This window comes from Ascaphus truei, chromosome 2 (genome assembly GCF_040206685.1).
Source record: "Ascaphus truei isolate aAscTru1 chromosome 2, aAscTru1.hap1, whole genome shotgun sequence".
NCBI classification, from domain to species: Eukaryota; Metazoa; Chordata; class Amphibia; order Anura; family Ascaphidae; genus Ascaphus; species Ascaphus truei.
The window spans coordinates 107,141,382-107,160,832 of NC_134484.1; the positions used below are offsets into that span (position 1 = coordinate 107,141,382).

The window sequence follows — 19,451 nt, forward strand, 5'->3', positions numbered from 1 at the left end:
TCCATCCAGCGTGATTGGGAGTACCATCCAGCGTGATTGGGAGTACCATCCAGCGTGAGGGGGTGGGGGGAGTACCATCCAGCGTGAGGGGTGGGGGGAGTACCATCCAGCGTGAGGGGTGGGGGGGAGTACCATCCAGCGTGATTGGGAGTACATCCAGCGTGAGGGGGGGGGGGAGGAGGGGGTGGAAGTACTATCCAGCGTGATGGGTGGGGGGAGTACCATCCAGCGTGAGGGGTGGGGGGAGTACCATCCAGCGTGATAGGGAGTACCATCCAGCGTGAGGGATTTGGGAGTACCATCCAGCGTGAGGGATGGGGGGGGGTGGGAGTACCATCCAGCGTGAGGGATGGGGGGGGTGGTTTGTACTATCCAGCGTGAGGGGTGGGGGGGGGTGTGAGTACCATCCAGCGTGAGGGTGGTGGGGGGGGGTGGGAGTACCATCCAGCGTGAGGGATGGGGAGGGGTTGGGAGTTCCATCCAGCGTGAGGGGTGGGGGGGGTGGGAGTACCATCCAGCGTGAGGGATGGGGAGGGGTTGGGAGTACCATCCAGCGTGAGGGGTGGGGGGGTGGGAGTACCATCCAGCGTGAGGGGTGGGGGGTGGGAGTACCATCCAGCGTGAGGGGTGGGGGGGTGGGAGTACCATCCAGCGTGAGGGGTGGGGGGGGTGGGAGTACCATCCAGCGTGAGGGGTGGGGGGGTGGGAGTACCATCCAGCGTGAGGGGGTGGGGGGGTGGGGAGTACCATCCAGCGTGAGGGGTGGGGGGGGTGGGAGTACCATCCAGCGTGAGGGGGTGGGGGGGTGGGAGTACCATCCAGCGTGAGGGGTGGGGGGGTGGGAGTACCATCCAGCGTGAGGGGTGGGGGGGTGGGAGTACCATCCAGCGTGAGGGGTGGGGGGGGTGGGAGTACCATCCAGCGTGAGGGGTGGGGGGGGTGGGAGTACCATCCAGCGTGGGGGGTGAGGGGGAGAGAACCATCCAGCATAAGGGTTGGGGGGGGTGGGGGAGTACCATCCAGCATAAGGGTTGGGGGGGTGGGGGGAGTACCATCCAGCGTGAGGGGTGGGGGGAGTACCATCCAGCGTGAGGGGTGGGGGGAGTACCATCCAGCGTGAGGGGAGTACCATCCAGCGTGAGGGGTGGGGGGGAGTACCATCCAGCGTGAGGGGTGGGGGGGAGTACCATCCAGCGTGAGGGGTGGGGGGAGTACCATCCAGCGTGATTGGGAGTACCATCCAGCGTGATTGGAGTACCATCCAGCGTGATTGGGAGTACCATCCAGCGTGATTGGGAGTACCATCCAGCGTGATTGGGGAGTACCATCCAGCGTGATTGGGGAGTACCATCCAGCGTGATTGGGAGTACCATCCAGCGTGATTGGGAGTACCATCCAGCGTGATTGGGAGTACCATCCAGCGTGAGGGGTGGGGGGAGTACCATCCAGCGTGAGGGGTGGGGGGAGTACCATCCAGCGTGATTGGGAGTACCATCCAGCGTGAGGGGGGGGGGGAGGGAGGGGGTGGAAGTACTATCCAGCGTGATGGGTGGGGGGAGTACCATCCAGCGTGAGGGGTGGGGGGAGTACCATCCAGCGTGATAGGGAGTACCATCCAGCGTGAGGGATTTGGGAGTACCATCCAGTGTGAGGGATGGGGGGGGTGGGAGTACCATCCAGCGTGAGGGATGGGGGGGGTGGTTTGTACTATCCAGCGTGAGGGGTGGGGGGGGGGGTGTGAGTACCATCCAGCGTGAGGGGTGGGGGGGGGGTGAGAGTACCATCTAGCGTGAGGGGTGTGGGGGGTGGAGTACCATCCAGCGTGAGGGGTGGGAGTAGAACCCAGCGTGAGGGGTGGTTGGGGGTGGGAGTAGCATCCCAGCGTGAGGGTGGGGGGGTGGGAGTACCATCCAGCGTGAGGGGTGGGGGGGGTGGGAGTACCATCCAGCGTGGGGGGAAGGGTGGAAGTACCATCCAGCGTGAGGGGTGGGAGTACCATCCAGCGTGAGGGGTGGGAGGGGGTGGGAGTACCATCCAGCGTGAGGGGTGGGGGGGGTGGAGTACCATCCAGCGTGAGGGGTGGGAGTACCATCCAGCATGAGGGGTGGGAGTAGCATCCAGCGTGAGGGGTGGGGGGGGGGTGTGGGAGTACCATCCAGTGTGAGGGGTCGGAGTAGCATCCAGCGTGAGGGGTGGGGGGGGGGTGGGAGTAGCATCCAGCGTGAGGGGTGGGGGGTGGGGGGAGTAGCATCCAGCGTGAGGGGTGGGGGGGTGGGGGGTGGGAGTAGCATCCAGCGTGAGGGGTGGGGGGGGTGGGAGTAGCATCCAGCGTGAGGGGTGGGGGGGGTGGGAGTAGCATCCAGCGTGAGGGTGTGGGAGCGGGGGTGGGTGGGAGTAGCATCCAGCGTGATGGGGGGGGGGAGGGGGTGGGAGTACCATCCAGCGTGAGGGGTGGGGGGGGGGTGGGAGTACCATCCACGTGAGGGGTGGGGGGGGGAGGGAGTACCATCCAGCGTGAGGGGGTGGGGGTGGGGGTGGGAGTACCATCCAGCGTGAGGGGTGGGGGGGGCGGTGGGAGTACCATCCAGCATGAGGGGTTTGTACCATCCAGCGTGAGGGGTGGGGAGGGGGGTGGGAGTACCATCCAGCGTGAGGGGTTTGTACCATCCAGCGTGAGGGGTGGGAGTTACCATCCAGCGTGAGGGGTGGGGGTGGGAGTACCATCCAGCGTGAGGGGTGGGGGTGGGAGTACCATCCAGCGTGAGGGGTGGGGGGGGAGTGGGAGTACCATCCAGCGTGAGGGGTGGGGGGGGGTGGGAGTACCATCCAGCGTGAGGGGTGGGGAGGGTTGGAGTACCATCCAGCGTGAGGGGTGGGGAGGGGTTGGCAGTACCATCCAGCGTGAGGGGTGGGAAGGGGTTGGGAGTACCATCCAGCGTGAGGGGTGGGGAGGGGTTGGGAGTACCATCCAGCGTGAGGGGTGGGGAGGGTGGGAGTACCATCCAGCGTGAGGGGTGGGAGGGTGGGAGTACCATCCTGCGTGAGAGGTGGGAGGGTGGGAGTACCATCCAGCGTGAGGGGTGGGAGGGTGGGGAGTACCATCCAGCGTGAGGGGTGGGAGGGTGGGAGTACCATCCAGCGTGAGGGGTGGGAGGGTGGGAGTACCATCCAGCGTGAGGGGTGGGAGGGTGAGAGTACCATCCAGCGTGAGGGGTGGGAGGGTGGGAGTACCATCCAGCGTGAGGGGTGGGAGTACCATCCAGCGTGAGGGGTGGGAGGGTGGGAGTACCATCCAGCGTGAGGGGTGGGAGGGTGGGAGTACCATCCAGCGTGAGGGGTGGGAGGGTGGGGAGTACCATCCAGCGTGAGGGGTGGGAGGGTGGGAGTACCATCCAGCGTGAGGGGTGGGAGGGTGGGAGTACCATCCAGCGTGAGGGGTGGGAGGGTGGGGAGTACCATCCAGCGTGAGGGGTGGAGAGGGTGGGAGTACCATCCAGCGTGAGGGGGTGGAGGGTGGAGTACCATCCAGCGTGAGGGGTGGGAGGGTGGGGAGTACCATCCAGCGTGAGGGGTGGGAGGGTGGGAGTACCATCCAGCGTGAGGGGTGGGAGGGTGGGAGTACCATCCAGCGTGAGGGGTGGGAGAGTACCATCCAGCGTGAGGGGTGGGGAGGGTGGGAGTACCATCCAGCGTGAGGGGTGGGAGGGTGGGAGTACCATCCAGCGTGAGGGGTGGGAGGGTGGGAGTACCATCCAGCGTGAGGGGTGGGAGGGTGGGAGTACCATCCAGCGTGAGGGGTGTGAGGGTGGGAGTACCATCCAGCGTGAGGGGTGGGAGGGTGGGAGTACCATCCAGCGTGAGGGGTGGGAGGGTGGGAGTACCATCCAGCGTGAGGGGTGGGATGGTGGGAGTACCCATCCAGCGTGAGATTGTACCATCCAGCGTGAGGGGTGGGAGTACCATCCAGTGTGAGTGTACCACCCAGCGTGAGGGTTGGGGGGTGGGGGGTACCATCCAGCGTCAGGGGTTGGGGGGTGGGGGTACCATCCAGCGTGAGGGGTGGGGGAGTACCATCCAGCGTGAGGGGTGGGGGGGGGGGGGAGTACCATCCAGCGTGAGGGGTGGGGTGGGGGTGGGAGTACCATCCAGTGTGAGGGGGGGGTGTGTGAGTACCATCCACTGTGTGGGGGGGGGGGTGAGTACCATCCAGAGTGTGGGGGTGGGGTGTGAGTACCATCCAGCGTGAGGGGGTGGGAGGGGGGGTGGGAGTACCATCCAGCATGAGGGGTGGGAGGGAGGGGTGGGAGTACCATCCAGTGTGAGGGGTGGGAGGGGGGGGTGTGAGGGGTGGGAGTACCATCCAGCGTGAGGGGTGGGAGTACCATCCAGCATGAGGGGTGGGAGGGAGGGGTGGGAGTACCATCCAGTGTGAGGGGGTGGGGGGGTGGGTCGGTGGGAGTACCATCCAGTGTGAGAGGTGGGGGGGGTGGGTGGGAGTACCATCCAGTGTGAGAGGTGGGGGGGTGGGTGGGAGTACCATCCAGTGTGAGAGGTGGGGGGGTGGGGTGGGAGTACCATCCAGCGTGAGGGGGTGGTGGGGGGTGGGAGTACCATCCAGCGTGAGTGTACCATCCAGCGTGAGGGGTGGGGGGGGGGTGGGGAGTACCATCCTGCGTGGGGGGGTGGGGGGGTGAGTACCATCCAGCGTGAGGGGTGGGGGGGTGGGAGTACCATCCTGCGTGGGGGTGGGGGGGTGAGTACATCCAGCGTGAGGGTGGGAGTACCATCCAGCGTGAGGGGTGCGGGGGTGGGAGTACCATCCAGCGTGAGGGGTGCGGGGGTGGGAGTACCATCCAGCGTGAGGGGTGGGGGGTGTGAGTACCATCCAGCGTGAGGGGTGGGGGGGTGGGAGTACCATCCAGCGTGAGGGGGTGGGGGGGTGGGAGTACCATCCAGCGTGAGGGGTGGGGGGGTGGGAGTACCATCCAGCGTGAGGGGGTGGGGGGGTGGGAGTACCATCCAGCGTGAGGGGTGGGGGGGTGGGAGTACCATCCAGCGTGAGGGGTGGGGGGGGTGGGAGTACCATCCAGCGTGAGGGGTGGGGGGGGGGGTGGGAGTACCATCCAGCGTGAGGGGTGGGGGGGTGGGAGTACCATCCAGCGTGAGGGGTGGGAGGGGGGGGTGGGAGTACCATCCAGCGTGAGGGGTGGGAGGGGGGGTGGGAGTACCATCCAGCGTGAGGGGTGGGGGTTGGGGGGGGTGGGAGTACCATCCAATGTGAGGGGGGGGGGTGAGTACCATCCAGTGTGTGGGGGGGAGGGGTGTGAGTACCATCCAGTGTGTGGGGGGAGTGGTGGGAGTACCATCAAGCATGAGGGGTGGGAGGGGGGGGTGGGAGTACCATCCAGCGTGAGGGATGGGAGGGAGGGGTGGGAGTACCATCCAGCGTGAGGGGTGGGGGGGGGGGGGTGGGATTACCATCCAGTGTGAGGGGTGGGGGGGGGGGGGGTGGGATTACCATCCAGCGTGAGTGTACCATCCAGCGTGAGTGTACCATCCAGTGTGAGGGGTGTGGGAGTACCATCCTGCGTGGGGGGGTGGGGGGTGAGTACCATCCAGCATGAGGGGGTGGGGGGGTGGGAGTACCATCCAGCATGAGGGGTGGGGGGGGTGGGAGTACCATCCAGCATGAGGGGGTGGGAGGACCATCCAGTGTGAGGGGTGGGGGGGTGGGTCGGTGGGAGTACCATCCAGTGTGAGAGGTGGGGGGGGGTGGGTGGGAGTACCATCCAGTGTGAGAGGTGGGGGGGGTGGGTGGGAGTACCATCCAGTGTGAGAGGTGGGGGGGGTGGGTGGGAGTACCAATCCAGTGTGAGAGGTGGGGGGGGTGGGTGGGAGTACCATCCAGTGTGAGAGGTGGGGGGGTGGGTGGGAGTACCATCCAGTGTGAGAGGTGGGGGGGTGGGTGGGAGTACCATCCAGCGTGAGGGGTGGTGGGGGGTGGGAGTACCATCCAGCGTGAGTGTACCATCCAGCGTGAGGGGTGGGGGGGGGGGGGGTGGGAGTACCATCCAGCGTGAGGGGTGGGAGTACCATCCAGCGTGAGAAGTGCGGGGGGTACCATCCAGCGTGAGGGGTGGGAGGGGGGGGGTGGGAGTACCATCCAGCGTGAGGGGTGGGAGGGGGGGGTGGGAGTACCATCCAGCGTGAGGGGTGGGGGGGTGGGAGTACCATCCAGCGTGAGGGGTGGGGGGGGTGGGAGTACCATCCAGCGTGAGGGGTGGGGAGGTGGGAGTACCATCCAGCGTGAGGGGTGGGGAGGTGGGAGTACCATCCAGCGTGAGGGGGTGGGGGGGTGGGAGTACCATCCAGCGTGAGGGGTGGGGGGGGTGGGAGTACCATCCAGCGTGAGGGGTGGGGGGGTGGGAGTACCATCCAGCGTGAGGGGTGGGGGGGGGTGGGAGTACCATCCAGCGTGAGGGGTGGGGGGGTGGGAGTACCATCCAGCGTGCGTAGTACCATCCAGCGTGAGGGGTGGGGGGGTGGGAGTACATCCAGCGTGCGTAGTACCATCCAGCGTGAGGGGTGGGGGGGTGGGAGTACCATCCAGCGTGCGTAGTACCATCCAGCGTGAGGGGTGGGGGGGTGGGGAGTACCATCCAGCGTGAGGGGTGGGGGGTGGAGTACCATCCAGCGTGAGGGGTGGGGGGGTGGGAGTACCATCCAGCGTGAGGGGTGGGGGGGTGGGAGTACCATCCAGCGTGAGGGGTGGGGGGGGTGGGAGTACCATCCAGCGTGAGGGGTGGGGGGGTGGGAGTACCATCCAGCGTGAGGGGTGGGGGGGGTGGGAGTACCATCCAGCGTGAGGGGTGGGGGGGTGGGAGTACCATCCAGCGTGAGGGGTGGGGGGGTGGGAGTACCATCCAGCGTGAGGGGTGGGGGGGTGGGAGTACCATCCAGCGTGAGGGGTGGGGGGGTGGGAGTACCATCCAGCGTGAGGGGTGGGGGGGTGGGAGTACCATCCAGCGTGAGGGGTGGGGGGGTGGGAGTACCATCCAGCGTGAGGGGTGGGGGGGTGGGAGTACCATCCAGCGTGAGGGGTGGGGGGGTGGGAGTACCATCCAGCGTGAGGGGTGGGGGGGTGGGAGTACCATCCAGCGTGAGGGGTGGGGGGGTGGGGAGTACCATCCAGCGTGAGGGGGTGGGGGGGTGGGAGTACCATCCAGCGTGAGGGGTGGGGGGGGTGGAGTACCATCCAGCGTGAGGGGTGGGGGGGGGTGGGAGTACCATCCAGCGTGAGGGGTGGGGGGGTGTGGGAGTACCATCCAGCGTGAGGGGGGTGGGGGGGTGGGAGTACCATCCAGCGTGAGGGGGTGGGGGGGGTGGGAGTACCATCCAGCGTGAGGGGGTGGGGGGGGTGGGAGTACCATCCAGCGTGAGGGGTGGGGGGGTGGGAGTACCATCCAGCGTGAGGGGTGGGGGGGTGGGAGTACCATCCAGCGTGAGGGGTGGAGGAGAGGGTGGGAGTACCATCCAGCGTGAGGGGTGGGAGGGGGGGGTGGGAGTACCATCCAGCGTGAGGGGTGTGGGAGGGGGGATGGGAGTACCATCCAGCGTGAGGGGTGGGAGGGGGGGTGGGAGTACCATCCAGCGTGAGGGGTATGTACCATCCAGCGTGAGGGGTGGGGGGTGGGAGTACCATCCAGTGTGAGGGGGGGTGTGAGTACCATCCAGTGTGTGGGTGGGGGGGGGGGGGGGGTGAGTACCATCCAGTGTGTTTGGGGGGGGGGGGGGTGTGAGTACCATCCAGTGTGTGGGGGAGTGGTGGGAGTACCATCAAGCATGAGGGGTGGGAGGGGGGGTGGGAGTACCATCCAGCGTGAGGGGTGGGAGGGGGGGGTGGGAGTACCATCCAGCGTGAGGGGTGGGAGGGGGGGGGGTGGGAGTACCATCCAGCGTGAGGGGTGGGAGGGGGGGGGGCTGGGAGTACCATCCAGCATGAGGGATGGGAGGGAGGGGTGGGAGTACCATCCAGCGTGAGGGGTGGGGGGGGGGGTGGGATTACCATCCAGCGTGAGTGTACCATCCAGCGTGAGGGGTGTACCATCCTGCGTGGGGGGTGGGGGGTGAGTACCATCCAGCATGGGTGGGGGGGCGGTGGGAGTACCATCCAGCGTGAGGGGTGGGGGGGGTGGGAGTACCATCAAGCGTGAGGGGTGGGAGGGGGGGTGGGAGTACCATCCAGCGTGAGGGGTGGGAGCGGGAGGTGGGAGTACCATCCAGCGTGAGGGGTGGGAGTGGGGGGTGGGAGTACCATCCAGCGTGAGGGGTGGGGGGGGGTGGGAGTACCATCCAGCGTGAGGGGTGGGTGGGAGTACCATCCAGCGTGAGTGTACCATCCAGCGTGAGGGGTTGGGGGGGGGGTGGGAGTACCATCCTGCGTGGGGGGTGGGGGGTGAGTACCAACAAGCGTGAGGGGTGGGGGGGGGGTGGGTGAGTACCATCCAGCGTGAGGGGTGGGGGGGGTGGGAGTACCATCCAGCGTGAGGGGTGGGGGGGGGGGTGGGAGTACCATCCAGCGTGAGGGGTGGCGGGGGAGTGGGAGTACCATCCATCGTGAGGGGTGGGGGGGGGGTGGGAGTACCATCCATCGTGAGGGGTGGGGTGGGAGTACCATCCAGCGTGAGGGGTGGGGGGGGTGGGAGTACCATCCAGCGTGGGGGGGGTGGGAGTATCATCCAGCATGAGGGTGGGGGGGGTGGGAGTACCATCCAGCGTGAGGGGTGGGAGTACCATCCAGCGTGAGGGGTGGGGGGTGTGGGAGTACCATCCAGGGTGATGAGTGGGGGGGGGGGGGAGTACAATCCAGCGTGAGGGGTGGGAGGGGGGGGTGGGAGTACAATCCAGTGTGAGGGGTGGGAGGGGGGGGTGGGAGTACCATCCAGCGTGAGGGGTGGGAGGGGGGGGTGGGAGTACCATCCAGTGTGAGGGGTGGGAGGGGGGGTGGGAGTACAATCCAGCGTGAGGGGTGGGAGTACCATCCAGTGTGAGGGGGGGATGGTACCATCCAGTGTGAGGGGGGGATGGTACCATCCAGTGTGAGGGGGGGATGGTACCATCCAGTGTGAGGGGGGATGGTACCATCCAGTGTGAGGGGGGGAGGGTGGTACCATCCAGTGTGAGGGGGGGATGGTACCACCCAGTGTGAGGGGGGGTGGTACCATCCAGTGTGAGGGGGGGGATGGTACCATCCAGTGTGAGGGGGGGGGGTACCATCCAGTGTGAGGGGGGGGATGGTACCATCCAGTGTGAGGGGGCGGATGGTACCATCCAGTATGAGGGGGCGGATGGTACCATCCAGTGTGAGGGGGGGGGGGGATGGTACCATCCAGTGTGAGGGGGGGGATGGTACCATCCAGTGTGAGGGGGGGGGTGGTACCATCCAGTGTGAGGGGGGGGATGGTACCATCCAGTGTGAGGGGGCGGATGGTACCATCCAGTATGAGGGGGCGGATGGTACCATCCAGTGTGAGGGGGGGGGGGGGGTGGTACCATCCAGTGTGAGGGGGGGGATGGTACCATCCAGTGTGAGGGGGGGGTGGTACCATCCAGTGTGAGGGGGGGGGAGTGGTACCATCCAGTGTAAGGGGGGGGGGGTGGTACCATCTAGTGTGACGAGGGGGGGGGGGGTGGTACCATCCAGTGTGAGGGGGGATGGCACCATCCGGTGTGAGGGGGGGATGGTACCATCCAGTGTGAGGTGGGTGGGTGTATCAAGTGTGAGGGGGTGGGATTATCAAGTGCAAAGGGGGGGGGGGGTGATCAAATGTGATGGGGGGGTTATCAAGTGTGGGAGGTGGGGAGAGAAAGATAAGGCGGGAAGTGTGGGAGAAAGAGGGTGGAGGGAGCGGAGAGCGAGTTTAATACGGACATCTAGCATACAGCAGCACTATGTGGTGTATGCAGATTTGGAATCTGTATGGTTTGTGCACATTTAAGAGGGCTTTGAAATGCAAGATTTATTTTTCAGAAAGAGTCACCGCCAAACATTTCTGTACAAATCTAAGCTGATCCAGTCAATGCCAGACCGGGTACAATACACCACATTGGAGCTTGATGAATCCAATTGTACGCAAGTAAATCACTTTTGGGGAAGAAAAAAAAAAAATTCTAATAAAGCAAGTAACAACATTTAAGAACATAATAAGAAAACAACATTTAGGGTCTTCTCACACGTGCAAAAAGGAAAACAATGCTCAACCAAGTTGCCCACCCCCCAGGCTCGCAATGCGCTTCTAGCCCATTGACGAGTGTAATGGTTAAACGAGACAATATAAAAGGACAATGACCGCAAACATTAAAACCGCAAGTGTAAAGACCAAGGACGTGCTAAAAGATCAGGAATAAAAGTGAACCACAATGGACCGGTCCCAAAAGCATAATTAACAGCAGCAGGTACAGACCTTGCTTTTCTCTGACAAGGACAAGCAGCACATCCACTAACCTTGAGTCAGCGCCTTCCAAGATTTTGTCAGCTTGGTCCCCTATCACTTCTTGCCTCAGATAGTACAGCATGCGGACACGCAGCAGGACCCTGGAGAGGGAGGGAGGAGAGGGGGTGAGGGGAGAAGTTCTTCACTTCAGGATTGTTTGCCAACAGTGGCTTTTGGCAGCTGCTGCTGTTCATCCATCATCCTGCCAAGGCTGATTAGCCATGCTGTATGGTAGGCTTGAAGCGTGACAGATGGTGGCATATAATCACCTCTGTGTGGTGCTTTCTGCTGGCTTCCAACGGGCCTGCCTGGCAACCGCTCACGCTGCACAGGGAGGGAGCGCGCTGGGCCCAGCCCAGGCGCCTTACATTTAGTCCTACCTAGTGCAGCTTGTGAAGTTCAGACACGTACTGCACCGCTGCCTCTGAAGTACTGGAGCAAGTTTGTAAACAACCGAGCAGATGGCTTTCAGTAACTGTTCTGCTTCATTATCTCATAAAATTTCCTCAGCTGCTGCCTTAATTCCAGTTTTGGAAGCACATCAGAAGTTGCAAGGATAAATGAGATCTATAATCTGGGGTTTTTTTTCTCTCCCTTTTTTACACTACTTAACAATAGACACAAACTAGAATGGTAGGTCTAAGATTATACAACTATATACTTTCTAAAAGTCATCACTTCTTTCCAGAATTGTAACCAATAGGTCACCCTATCCGTGCTAAGAGCAATGCAGCAATAAAGGTAATTTCAGCATATTGAACTATTAGAAGGGAAGTTATTGAACATGATGTCATTAGTGAGGAACACATTCAAGTTTACATATAAAGTGCTCCACTGACTTCCAGCATCAGAATTAGACAGCACACACAACTCTGATCCCTGGCACCAGCCAACCTCCTCTAGCGTGCACCTGCAAACCCAGACTTCTTCCTAATCCTAGAAATTGTCGTCCGACAGTGAAGGCCTTCATAAAATGGACCAAATGCACTATCAATCTCTGCACTCTAGATGTATGTCAGAGTTATCACATGCCTAGGCTGCAGAATTGATATTTAAGTGTATGCATTGCAAGCCCCTTTGCAAAATATACTTGTTAATGCCTAGAGAAATGCAGCCTCCGAGTTTCACTTGACTGGATGAATAAAATTGTTAAAAAAAAAAAGTTAAGAAATGGTAGATCTATACATACAAAAGCTTCCAATATTAGAAAAAAATTGAAATTAAAATTAACACTGTCATAAGCATACTGAACTAAAATTAAAAAAAAGTATCTATTGTGGACATGCTGATCTTTGCACAGCATCACCCTGACCTTTTTTGTGGTTATGGTGTGAATCAATTCTATTTTCTTTTTAGCTCTATAGTCATCCATAAGAAAGCCACTTTCATACATTAAATACATACTTGTTACAGTGATGCTTAAGGTGCTTTTTGTAGCTATCCTCCTGAAACAAGGTGTCTGGGTTGCAGCTTGGAAGCCAGTCTGCATGCTTTAGCACAGGCTGAGCATTCTGGCTTTTGAATTTCTTTCCTTTCCTTCCCCTGGGCACTGGTGCCGAGAGACCTGCAATTAAAACACAAGCGTGAACCTGAAGTCAAAGCACATATTATTAAATGAAAGGCCACGTGTCCCCAGCCTCCAATCATAGTTAAGTATTAAGAAACTTATCATTTAAGACCAAGATGCCCCCACTTTCAAGTAGTCAAGGGACAAAGTGTCCCCTGTCTACAACAGAGCCATATAAAGCAACTGCATTTCCTATTGCACCTCTCCTTTGGTTTTGTTGTGTCCCAGCCCTACAACTCTACTATACACCATTCCCATTAGCTCTCGCGTTCTATAGTTTTAGCCACGTTGAACAAATGTAATGGCACAAATGTAATGGCACAAATGTAGTAACCAGCATGTGTAAAACATACCAGAGTGGTTGAGCAAAGCTCGAGTCTGACCATCTTCTGTTGGTGTTATCAGGTCCCAGATGAAACTTTTGATGTTTTCGTCCCCCCTGTAATGGTTCAGACAGTATACTAGGATTGTACGGCAGATGGTTTCCACATCTTGTTCGGAAAGCTGCCGCTTGAAGCGCCCATGTGAAAGGATATCTGTCCAGCGACCCCACCTATAGCAGAATTTAAAAAAAGTTCACAGTATATACTGATGGGTTGCAATTTATACTGAATAATGTCTAAAATTCTGATGTTTAAGGCAGAGCTTATAATTATATGAGGACAAAATTAAAGCCCAAACATTCAATTATATTATGCAGGAGAAGACTCGTGCTCACAGCCCAATGATTCTTAAGCTTATGCTTGGCCAAACCATGGGGCTACCAAGCGATATGTGAATAGCTTGCATTCACATGGATTTAGCAAATCCATAGATTCTCTCAAATCTGGCGATTCCTGGAGTACAAGATGTAAACTACTATGATCGTTGTAGATTCCCTGGTAGGTGCAAGGGATTCACAGAATATAAGATGGTTAACTGTTTTAATAACTACATAAGTCTTAAAGCAACTTGGCCAATACTTATCTAACTAAAAGGGAAATCAAGTACTCCCGGCATCTTTAGAGCTACAGCAGTGATGCAGAGTAACCATAACTTATATGCAACTCTCAGAATAAACAAAAGTTTGTTTTGTTTTTAAAACGTAATTTTAATATTGCAAAGAAATGCTTTGCAAGTCTGCCTGAAAACCAAGCCCTTCAGTAAGTTTCCATAAACCTTCTGCAGTTGTCCACCACAGTAGGTGGCTCTGCTACTTTCGAAGATCTGTCACAAAAACCTGTAACCTGAAAAAGCAGAGAAACACCAGATTAGTGACAATACACGTACCCGTAGACCAGTAGATTCTTTTCAACTCTGAAACATTCACTCCTTGCATAGCCCTGAGATTTGTCCTGAGGCCTACGTGGTTTGATGGTCGGCTTATCTTCAGACTCACTCTCCAGATCGGAGAATTCCATGAGCTCATCCTCTTTGACTGCACTGTACAGTCTGGTTTGCTTCCTTATTCGTGGGGTGTCAATTACCAAAGTGTTCTACAAATGCAAAGAATCCAGTTATGACCTCATCAATACACAAGAGCATTATTCAGTCAGTCAATAGAAAGGTTCTTACCCTTAAATTCAATACATCAATGTCCAGTTCAGCTTTCTTTGCCCACTTCTGCCAAAAATTAGGGTCATCTAAAGAAATGTCTGTCCTATTTCCTGATGTAACAAAACTGGCCTGTAGGAAACAAAAAAAACAAAACAAAACACTTTTACCAGTATATAAGTGTGGTTTTGTATTTGTGTACATCATCTTGATGAGCACAGTAAGGCTGCGGCCACACTGCCGATGAGCTCGCGCATGCTTGAGAGCGGTGACGTCACCAGCTCTCCAAGTATGAGCACAGGCTGCCCTGCAATCATTTTAGAGCGGGAGGCATGGCTATTAAGGGAGGGGGCATGTCATTTGCTGGATCGAGGCTGTGTGCGCGCATCAGTCCCTTCATCCTCTCCCTCCCCCCCTCACCTCCATTTTCTCCCTCCCCCGCCCCTCCCCCCGTCTCTCCCTCCCACCATCCCCTCTCCTTTCCCCCTTCACCCCTCTCCTCAGCCCCCAACTCCTTCCACCTCTCTCCGCTCGCCCCCCAGCCTCCACTCAAGCATCCCCCCCCCCTTCCACCTCTCTCTGCTCAGCCTATACTGCCTCTCTCCCCCCATTGGTCAGAGCAGGGTCATGTGACCCTGCTCTGCACTCCAAAATCAAATTGAACTGTCTCCCCAAGCACCAAGCTTGGGAGAACTTACGTGCCGGCGCACGAGCCGCGTTTGCGGGGACGTGAGGATTAATATTGCAAGTAGTAAACTCGGCAAGCGCCGCGCTCAGCGCTAGCATGGACGCAGCCTAAGGGGCTGCAAGAGGCTTCAATTTGTACTTTTCCTCTTATCTTTGAATTCTCACCAGAATGATCCGTGCAAACCTTATGGGACACTGGACCTTAATCATTAAGGTGCAATACTACGGATCTCGGCAATATCACCAGAAATCTGTCTTTCAAGTCAATGTCAGTTGCCCCACAATGGGCAGTAAACCAGACGAATCAGTAAGGCCCTAAGAGAATGTGGACCAAATAGCAGGAGTTAGGGCTCCTTGGCAAGCTTTTAATTGGATGACGTGGCAACGTCTACATTTTAAGATGACCCATTCAGAGCAACAAATATAGTACATATGCAAATGGCAGTCACGTTTTATTACACAGCTATTCTTAATGGAGCATATTAAACAGAAAAATAACTAGTAAAACTTTGCGGTACCCCCATACCTTCGCAAAAGTGGAACCTTTCCCTTCAGACTCTATAGTTATTGTGTGAGTTCGCCTTAGGAGGATCTGATCAATATCCTCTTCACAGAATTTGGACCCTTCATCTTCTTCATCCATCAAGGCACCATAGGCCCCTTTTCGCAGCAGATCTTCAATTTCTTTTTTGGAAAGCTGTTGTACCTGTACACATGGACAGGGGGAGACAAATGTCATTCATACTTTTTGGCAAATCAGAGTGTGGACCTGGATATTTTTTTTAAAGAACAAAATAAAGACGATACATCAGTGCTATCGCTTTTATATGACAAAATGGAGAAAACCTACACAAGTTTCCCCATTAGATTTGTTATAAGGCTGTATTGGACTGAGCAAGGATTTCAAAGAAGCAATCCATTAGCCTTATAGATGTTAAAATTACATTTCCTGAATTTGTTGCATTTCAGCACATCAGCACTGTACTATGGCCACACCGGAAAGAAAACAAAATGAACTGCCCTTTGTACCGACATGATAAAAGCTTTGTGAATGCCGTAAAGAACAATGCTGCAAAGCACAAGTAGAATTCACTGGCGTAATGAAGCGCCTACTTTTTTTTGATGCTCTCAAGCAGAAAGATGGCTGGGGTTATGCTTGAAAACCAGAGAAGCCCTTTTATAAGCAATGGATGTAGTAAGAGGAAATGTGTGACAATATGGCCACAGCAAGCAAAATCACGGTATCGTTTTCATTTTCTTACCCCATTTGTGGCATTTTCTCTCCCACTCATGGACTGTAAGACAGCCTTATCCAAACCGAGCTTCAGGCTGGCCTTATCAAACATTTCCCTCTCATAGGAATTCCTTGTGATCAGTCTGTAAATTTTCACAGATTTGCTTTGCCCTATGCGGTGGCATCGAGCTTGAGCCTGAAACAGAATTTAATACGAAACTTGTTACAGCTCTCAACCCACAGTGAAGTCAATCAGGCAGCGAGATCATGTTGCTGTATAAGTAAATTCATTATTTCAGAATAAAGTATTTTTTGGTTCAAATTTTTTTATTAGGCAGTTATAACATTTCACAATATTGCAAATACAGACAATACATTAGCCTAATACAGGTTTTTACCTTTTAACTGGGGAGGGAGGGAAGAATAAAGTATTTTTAAAGTTACCTGAACGAGGGGTATCCCCCGTGAGCTGTTCCGTGATCACTTGATCTCTGGTTCCCGAGTGATCTGTAGGGTTTTTTTTGTGTGCCGGTTTTGAAATAAATATGCTACAAATATGGCTGCGGGGTCACAAACAGAAATTTGGAGCGCCAACTCCTGATGTCACAGCTTTCCATTGGCTTTAGAGCAAGCCTGGCTCTGTGACCCTTGTGTGTCCAGCAAACAAATATTTTTGCTCGGTGCCAGCACCCCAGAAACCAGGGGGTGTCCCGGGAGGTTGCGGGACCACGGATCAGCAAAGAACACCCCAAGTTCAGGCACGGGGAAAAAATGAATTGAGCAGTGCATATAGAGACTTTAATTTGTGCCTAAAGTAGAATACGGTAGTTTCCAAACACAAACTACAATAGTTCAGTAATACTACCCGGCTATTTAAAAAAAAAGGATATTGCACTATGCAAATAGTGTTGAATAAAGGAAAGTTCACGTAAGTTACTTTTTCATTATAGACTATTCTGCTCTCGGACTGCTCACTGTAACAAGGAACTACTAATAGCTATTGAAACAGTTAATCTAGAATACGATTATATATAATGTTCGTATATCTCCTCCCCCCCTCTGGGGAGAGCTCTCTTATCCCTCTCGGACACAAAATATTTCCCAAACGGAGCAGCAGATTTCAAAATTGAAAACCTTGTTAGAAAGGGCGAGAAGAGATCTCTTAACCCTTCGGAGTGCCGGAGTGGTTTGGGCACCCAAGTGCCACAGCCACTCCGGCACAGTGCGGTCATGTGACCTCCTTCAGTGGCCGTCTCCAGTTCATGCGCCCGCACGCTATGGCTATTTTTAAGGCAACTGAAGAGTCCTCCGTTTCCTCACAGGGAAGATCACGTCTGTGGGAACGCAGGATGTGACCAACCCATGAAAAACACTTTTTGGGCACAACTTGGCCTCTACGTCCTGGGGACCCCAAAAAGTGCAAGTAAGCAAAAGATAAAACGCTACTAAAAATGTTGATCAGCGCTGTGCCTCTGCTTAAGAGAACCACTGTTTCCAAAAAGATTTAGCTTGGGAAATGAAAATACTCATCGCTAATGACATCATTGCATAGGTTTTAGAGCGCATGCAGTTTTGAAGTGTTACAAGTCCTTACCAAAACCAGTAACCACCACATTTCAAAGACAACATTCAGAACTACAGTTTCCAAACATGGAAAAGCCTCCCATGAAAACAAGCGTTTCAGAAGAGGTTATAAATCACTTCATAAAAATGGTCACCATTAAAACTGAAGATCAGCATTTGCAACTGTATAAGGAGGTCTAACTTATCAGGAGACAACCATTTGAAGGAAGAAAAAAGATTGCAGATTAGCAGGGTAAAGCAAAAACTGCTCACCTGAAGGTCATTTTGGGGGTTCCAGTCAGAATCAAAGATAATGCAAGTATCAGCAGCAGTTAAATTAATGCCCAGACCTCCTGCCCTTGTACACAGCAGGAACACAAACCTATCAGAATCAGGTTTGGAAAATCTGTCAATAGCAGCCTGCCGCAGGTTGCCTCTTACTCTGCCATCAATTCTCTCGTAAGGGTATCTGGAAAAAAAAATGGGGCCATCAAGAGCGGTGCTTCAATTTATTCTATTTACTCAAAACGAACGCCATCAGGAGCTTCCTTGAAAAAGGTTGATGTATTTCAACCGCAAACTTGTGAACTGAATTGCAATGAGGGACATGCCAACTCCCCTACTTGCTGCCTTTTCAGCAACATTGCAGTAATTCTATTCACAAGCCACATCTTGCCATTCAGCGTGCGTCCGTAAACTTCAGCTGGGAATCCAATCAATAAGGGCTGATGGTGCTGAGCAGGCGAACAACTTTTGGATATTTTTTTTCTTAACATTTCTTATTTAGGATATTTTACCAACTGTAATATCTTTGACACACACACACACACACACACACACACACACACACACACACACACACACACACACACACACACACACACACACACACACACACACACGTTTTAAAAACGATAACAGTTGCCCTCAACTGTATTCAAACATGTACAGTATGTTGACTTTTATAGGGCAAACAATACACTTTCGGTTCACCTTTTTCAATGAAACACTCACAAGGCAGTCATCACTTGCGTGTAATGCGCAGTGCAGAAAAGTACTAAAAGATCATGAAGCAAATGACACCCATTTATGCTGCGGTATATCACAATCTAATCTGGCACTGAAGTTGTTATTGATGGTGATTCTGCACTATTGGTCAATAATATTTTTTTGCACACCAGTAGTCTTTCTTAAGTCGGAGGAACGTAACTTAAGGATCAATGTATACTTGAATAAAGCACTCCTGTTACTAGTTCAATAGGTTATGCCTATATATGCATGCAGACTCACCTTCGTTGAATGAGGTAGTCTTCTAGAATGTCCAAGCAACGCACCATCTGGGAGAAGATAAGCACCCTGTGGCCGCCAGCCTTCAGTTTTGGCAGCAGCTTGTCAATCAGAACTAGTTTGCCAGCGGCATGGATCATTGCCTGGAGCAGAAAATCTGGAGGGTCAGCGTTGTGCGTTTCTCTGAACTCTTCCAAAATTTTCTCTTCAGCACCTGCAGAGATTTGAGAACTGTAGGTAACTGCAAGGATTTTTATGTTAAAGGACCTTAATGCCTACATTTCCAGAGCATTCCACTGCAGACCCTCTACACTAAATGCATCATACAGAGGCCGGCAACACACAGCAAAGCTGAGGTACCTGATATATTCCCGAAGTGGGAGCCAGAAGCAGAACTATAGCAGGTGTCATAACTAGTTTCACCATCACTATATCTTTCCTTCTCACATCCCTCAAAAGAATCCTAGAGGTGTTTTAATCTGCATAGTTCACAGTTACCTTTCTTCAAAGCTGTAGTGGCCGTATTGGTACTGGACACGCACAGATTTGTTGCAGGCCGTGATACCCGTCAGGGGACCAATGTGAGCATTCTTCGTGGACAAGATTTCAAAATGTCACAGGTCACTTGAAGTGTTTTAACCATACTGACCACACACTTGGAATTGACCTGTGTGGCTTTGAGAGTTCAGTCCACCATAATCAAAACCCCTTTGGTCCCCAAACAGGTATTACACCCCTGCCGCAAAGCTATTATTTTTCAGAGGTCATTAAAATCTATTCAATCCGCAATGGAAAGGAAATTATTCAATAACTAGAACTCATGTTTTGCATAAATAAAAAAATATAAAAACCTAAGAGAGTGTAGCTTTTAATTGTGTGATTTAGGGCGTGCAACAGAGACCATGTCTTGGAAACAACCAACCCATCCACCATTCAGATGTATGTAAAACAAGTGCATTGGTGTGCTTGCTAATTGATTGATACATCTTTAAATCGGATGCGACGAGGGTTCCGTGGATATAGGTTTGACAAACAAGCAGCCTTACTTTAAAGGCAATTCATACCAGAAAACCTAAGGGAAGGGCTG

At 54.9% G+C, this 19,451-nt stretch overlaps 1 protein-coding gene across 3 annotated transcripts in view; it reads right to left on the minus strand.

The window, feature by feature from the left end:
* CHD7 (chromodomain helicase DNA binding protein 7) overlaps positions 1-19,451 on the minus strand; it is a 132,186-nt gene that overhangs the window by 16,525 nt on the left and 96,210 nt on the right. For all 3 annotated transcript variants that reach the window (XM_075584040.1, XM_075584038.1, XM_075584039.1), the window contains exons 16-24: positions 18,368-18,578; positions 17,351-17,546; positions 15,543-15,710; positions 14,807-14,986; positions 13,615-13,725; positions 13,330-13,535; positions 12,414-12,613; positions 11,898-12,057; positions 10,505-10,594 (exon numbers count right to left, since the gene is read on the minus strand). In XM_075584040.1, the coding sequence (XP_075440155.1) occupies positions 10,505-10,594; positions 11,898-12,057; positions 12,414-12,613; positions 13,330-13,535; positions 13,615-13,725; positions 14,807-14,986; positions 15,543-15,710; positions 17,351-17,546; positions 18,368-18,578 (1,522 nt within the window). The remainder of the gene's footprint in view (positions 1-10,504; positions 10,595-11,897; positions 12,058-12,413; positions 12,614-13,329; positions 13,536-13,614; positions 13,726-14,806; positions 14,987-15,542; positions 15,711-17,350; positions 17,547-18,367; positions 18,579-19,451) is intronic.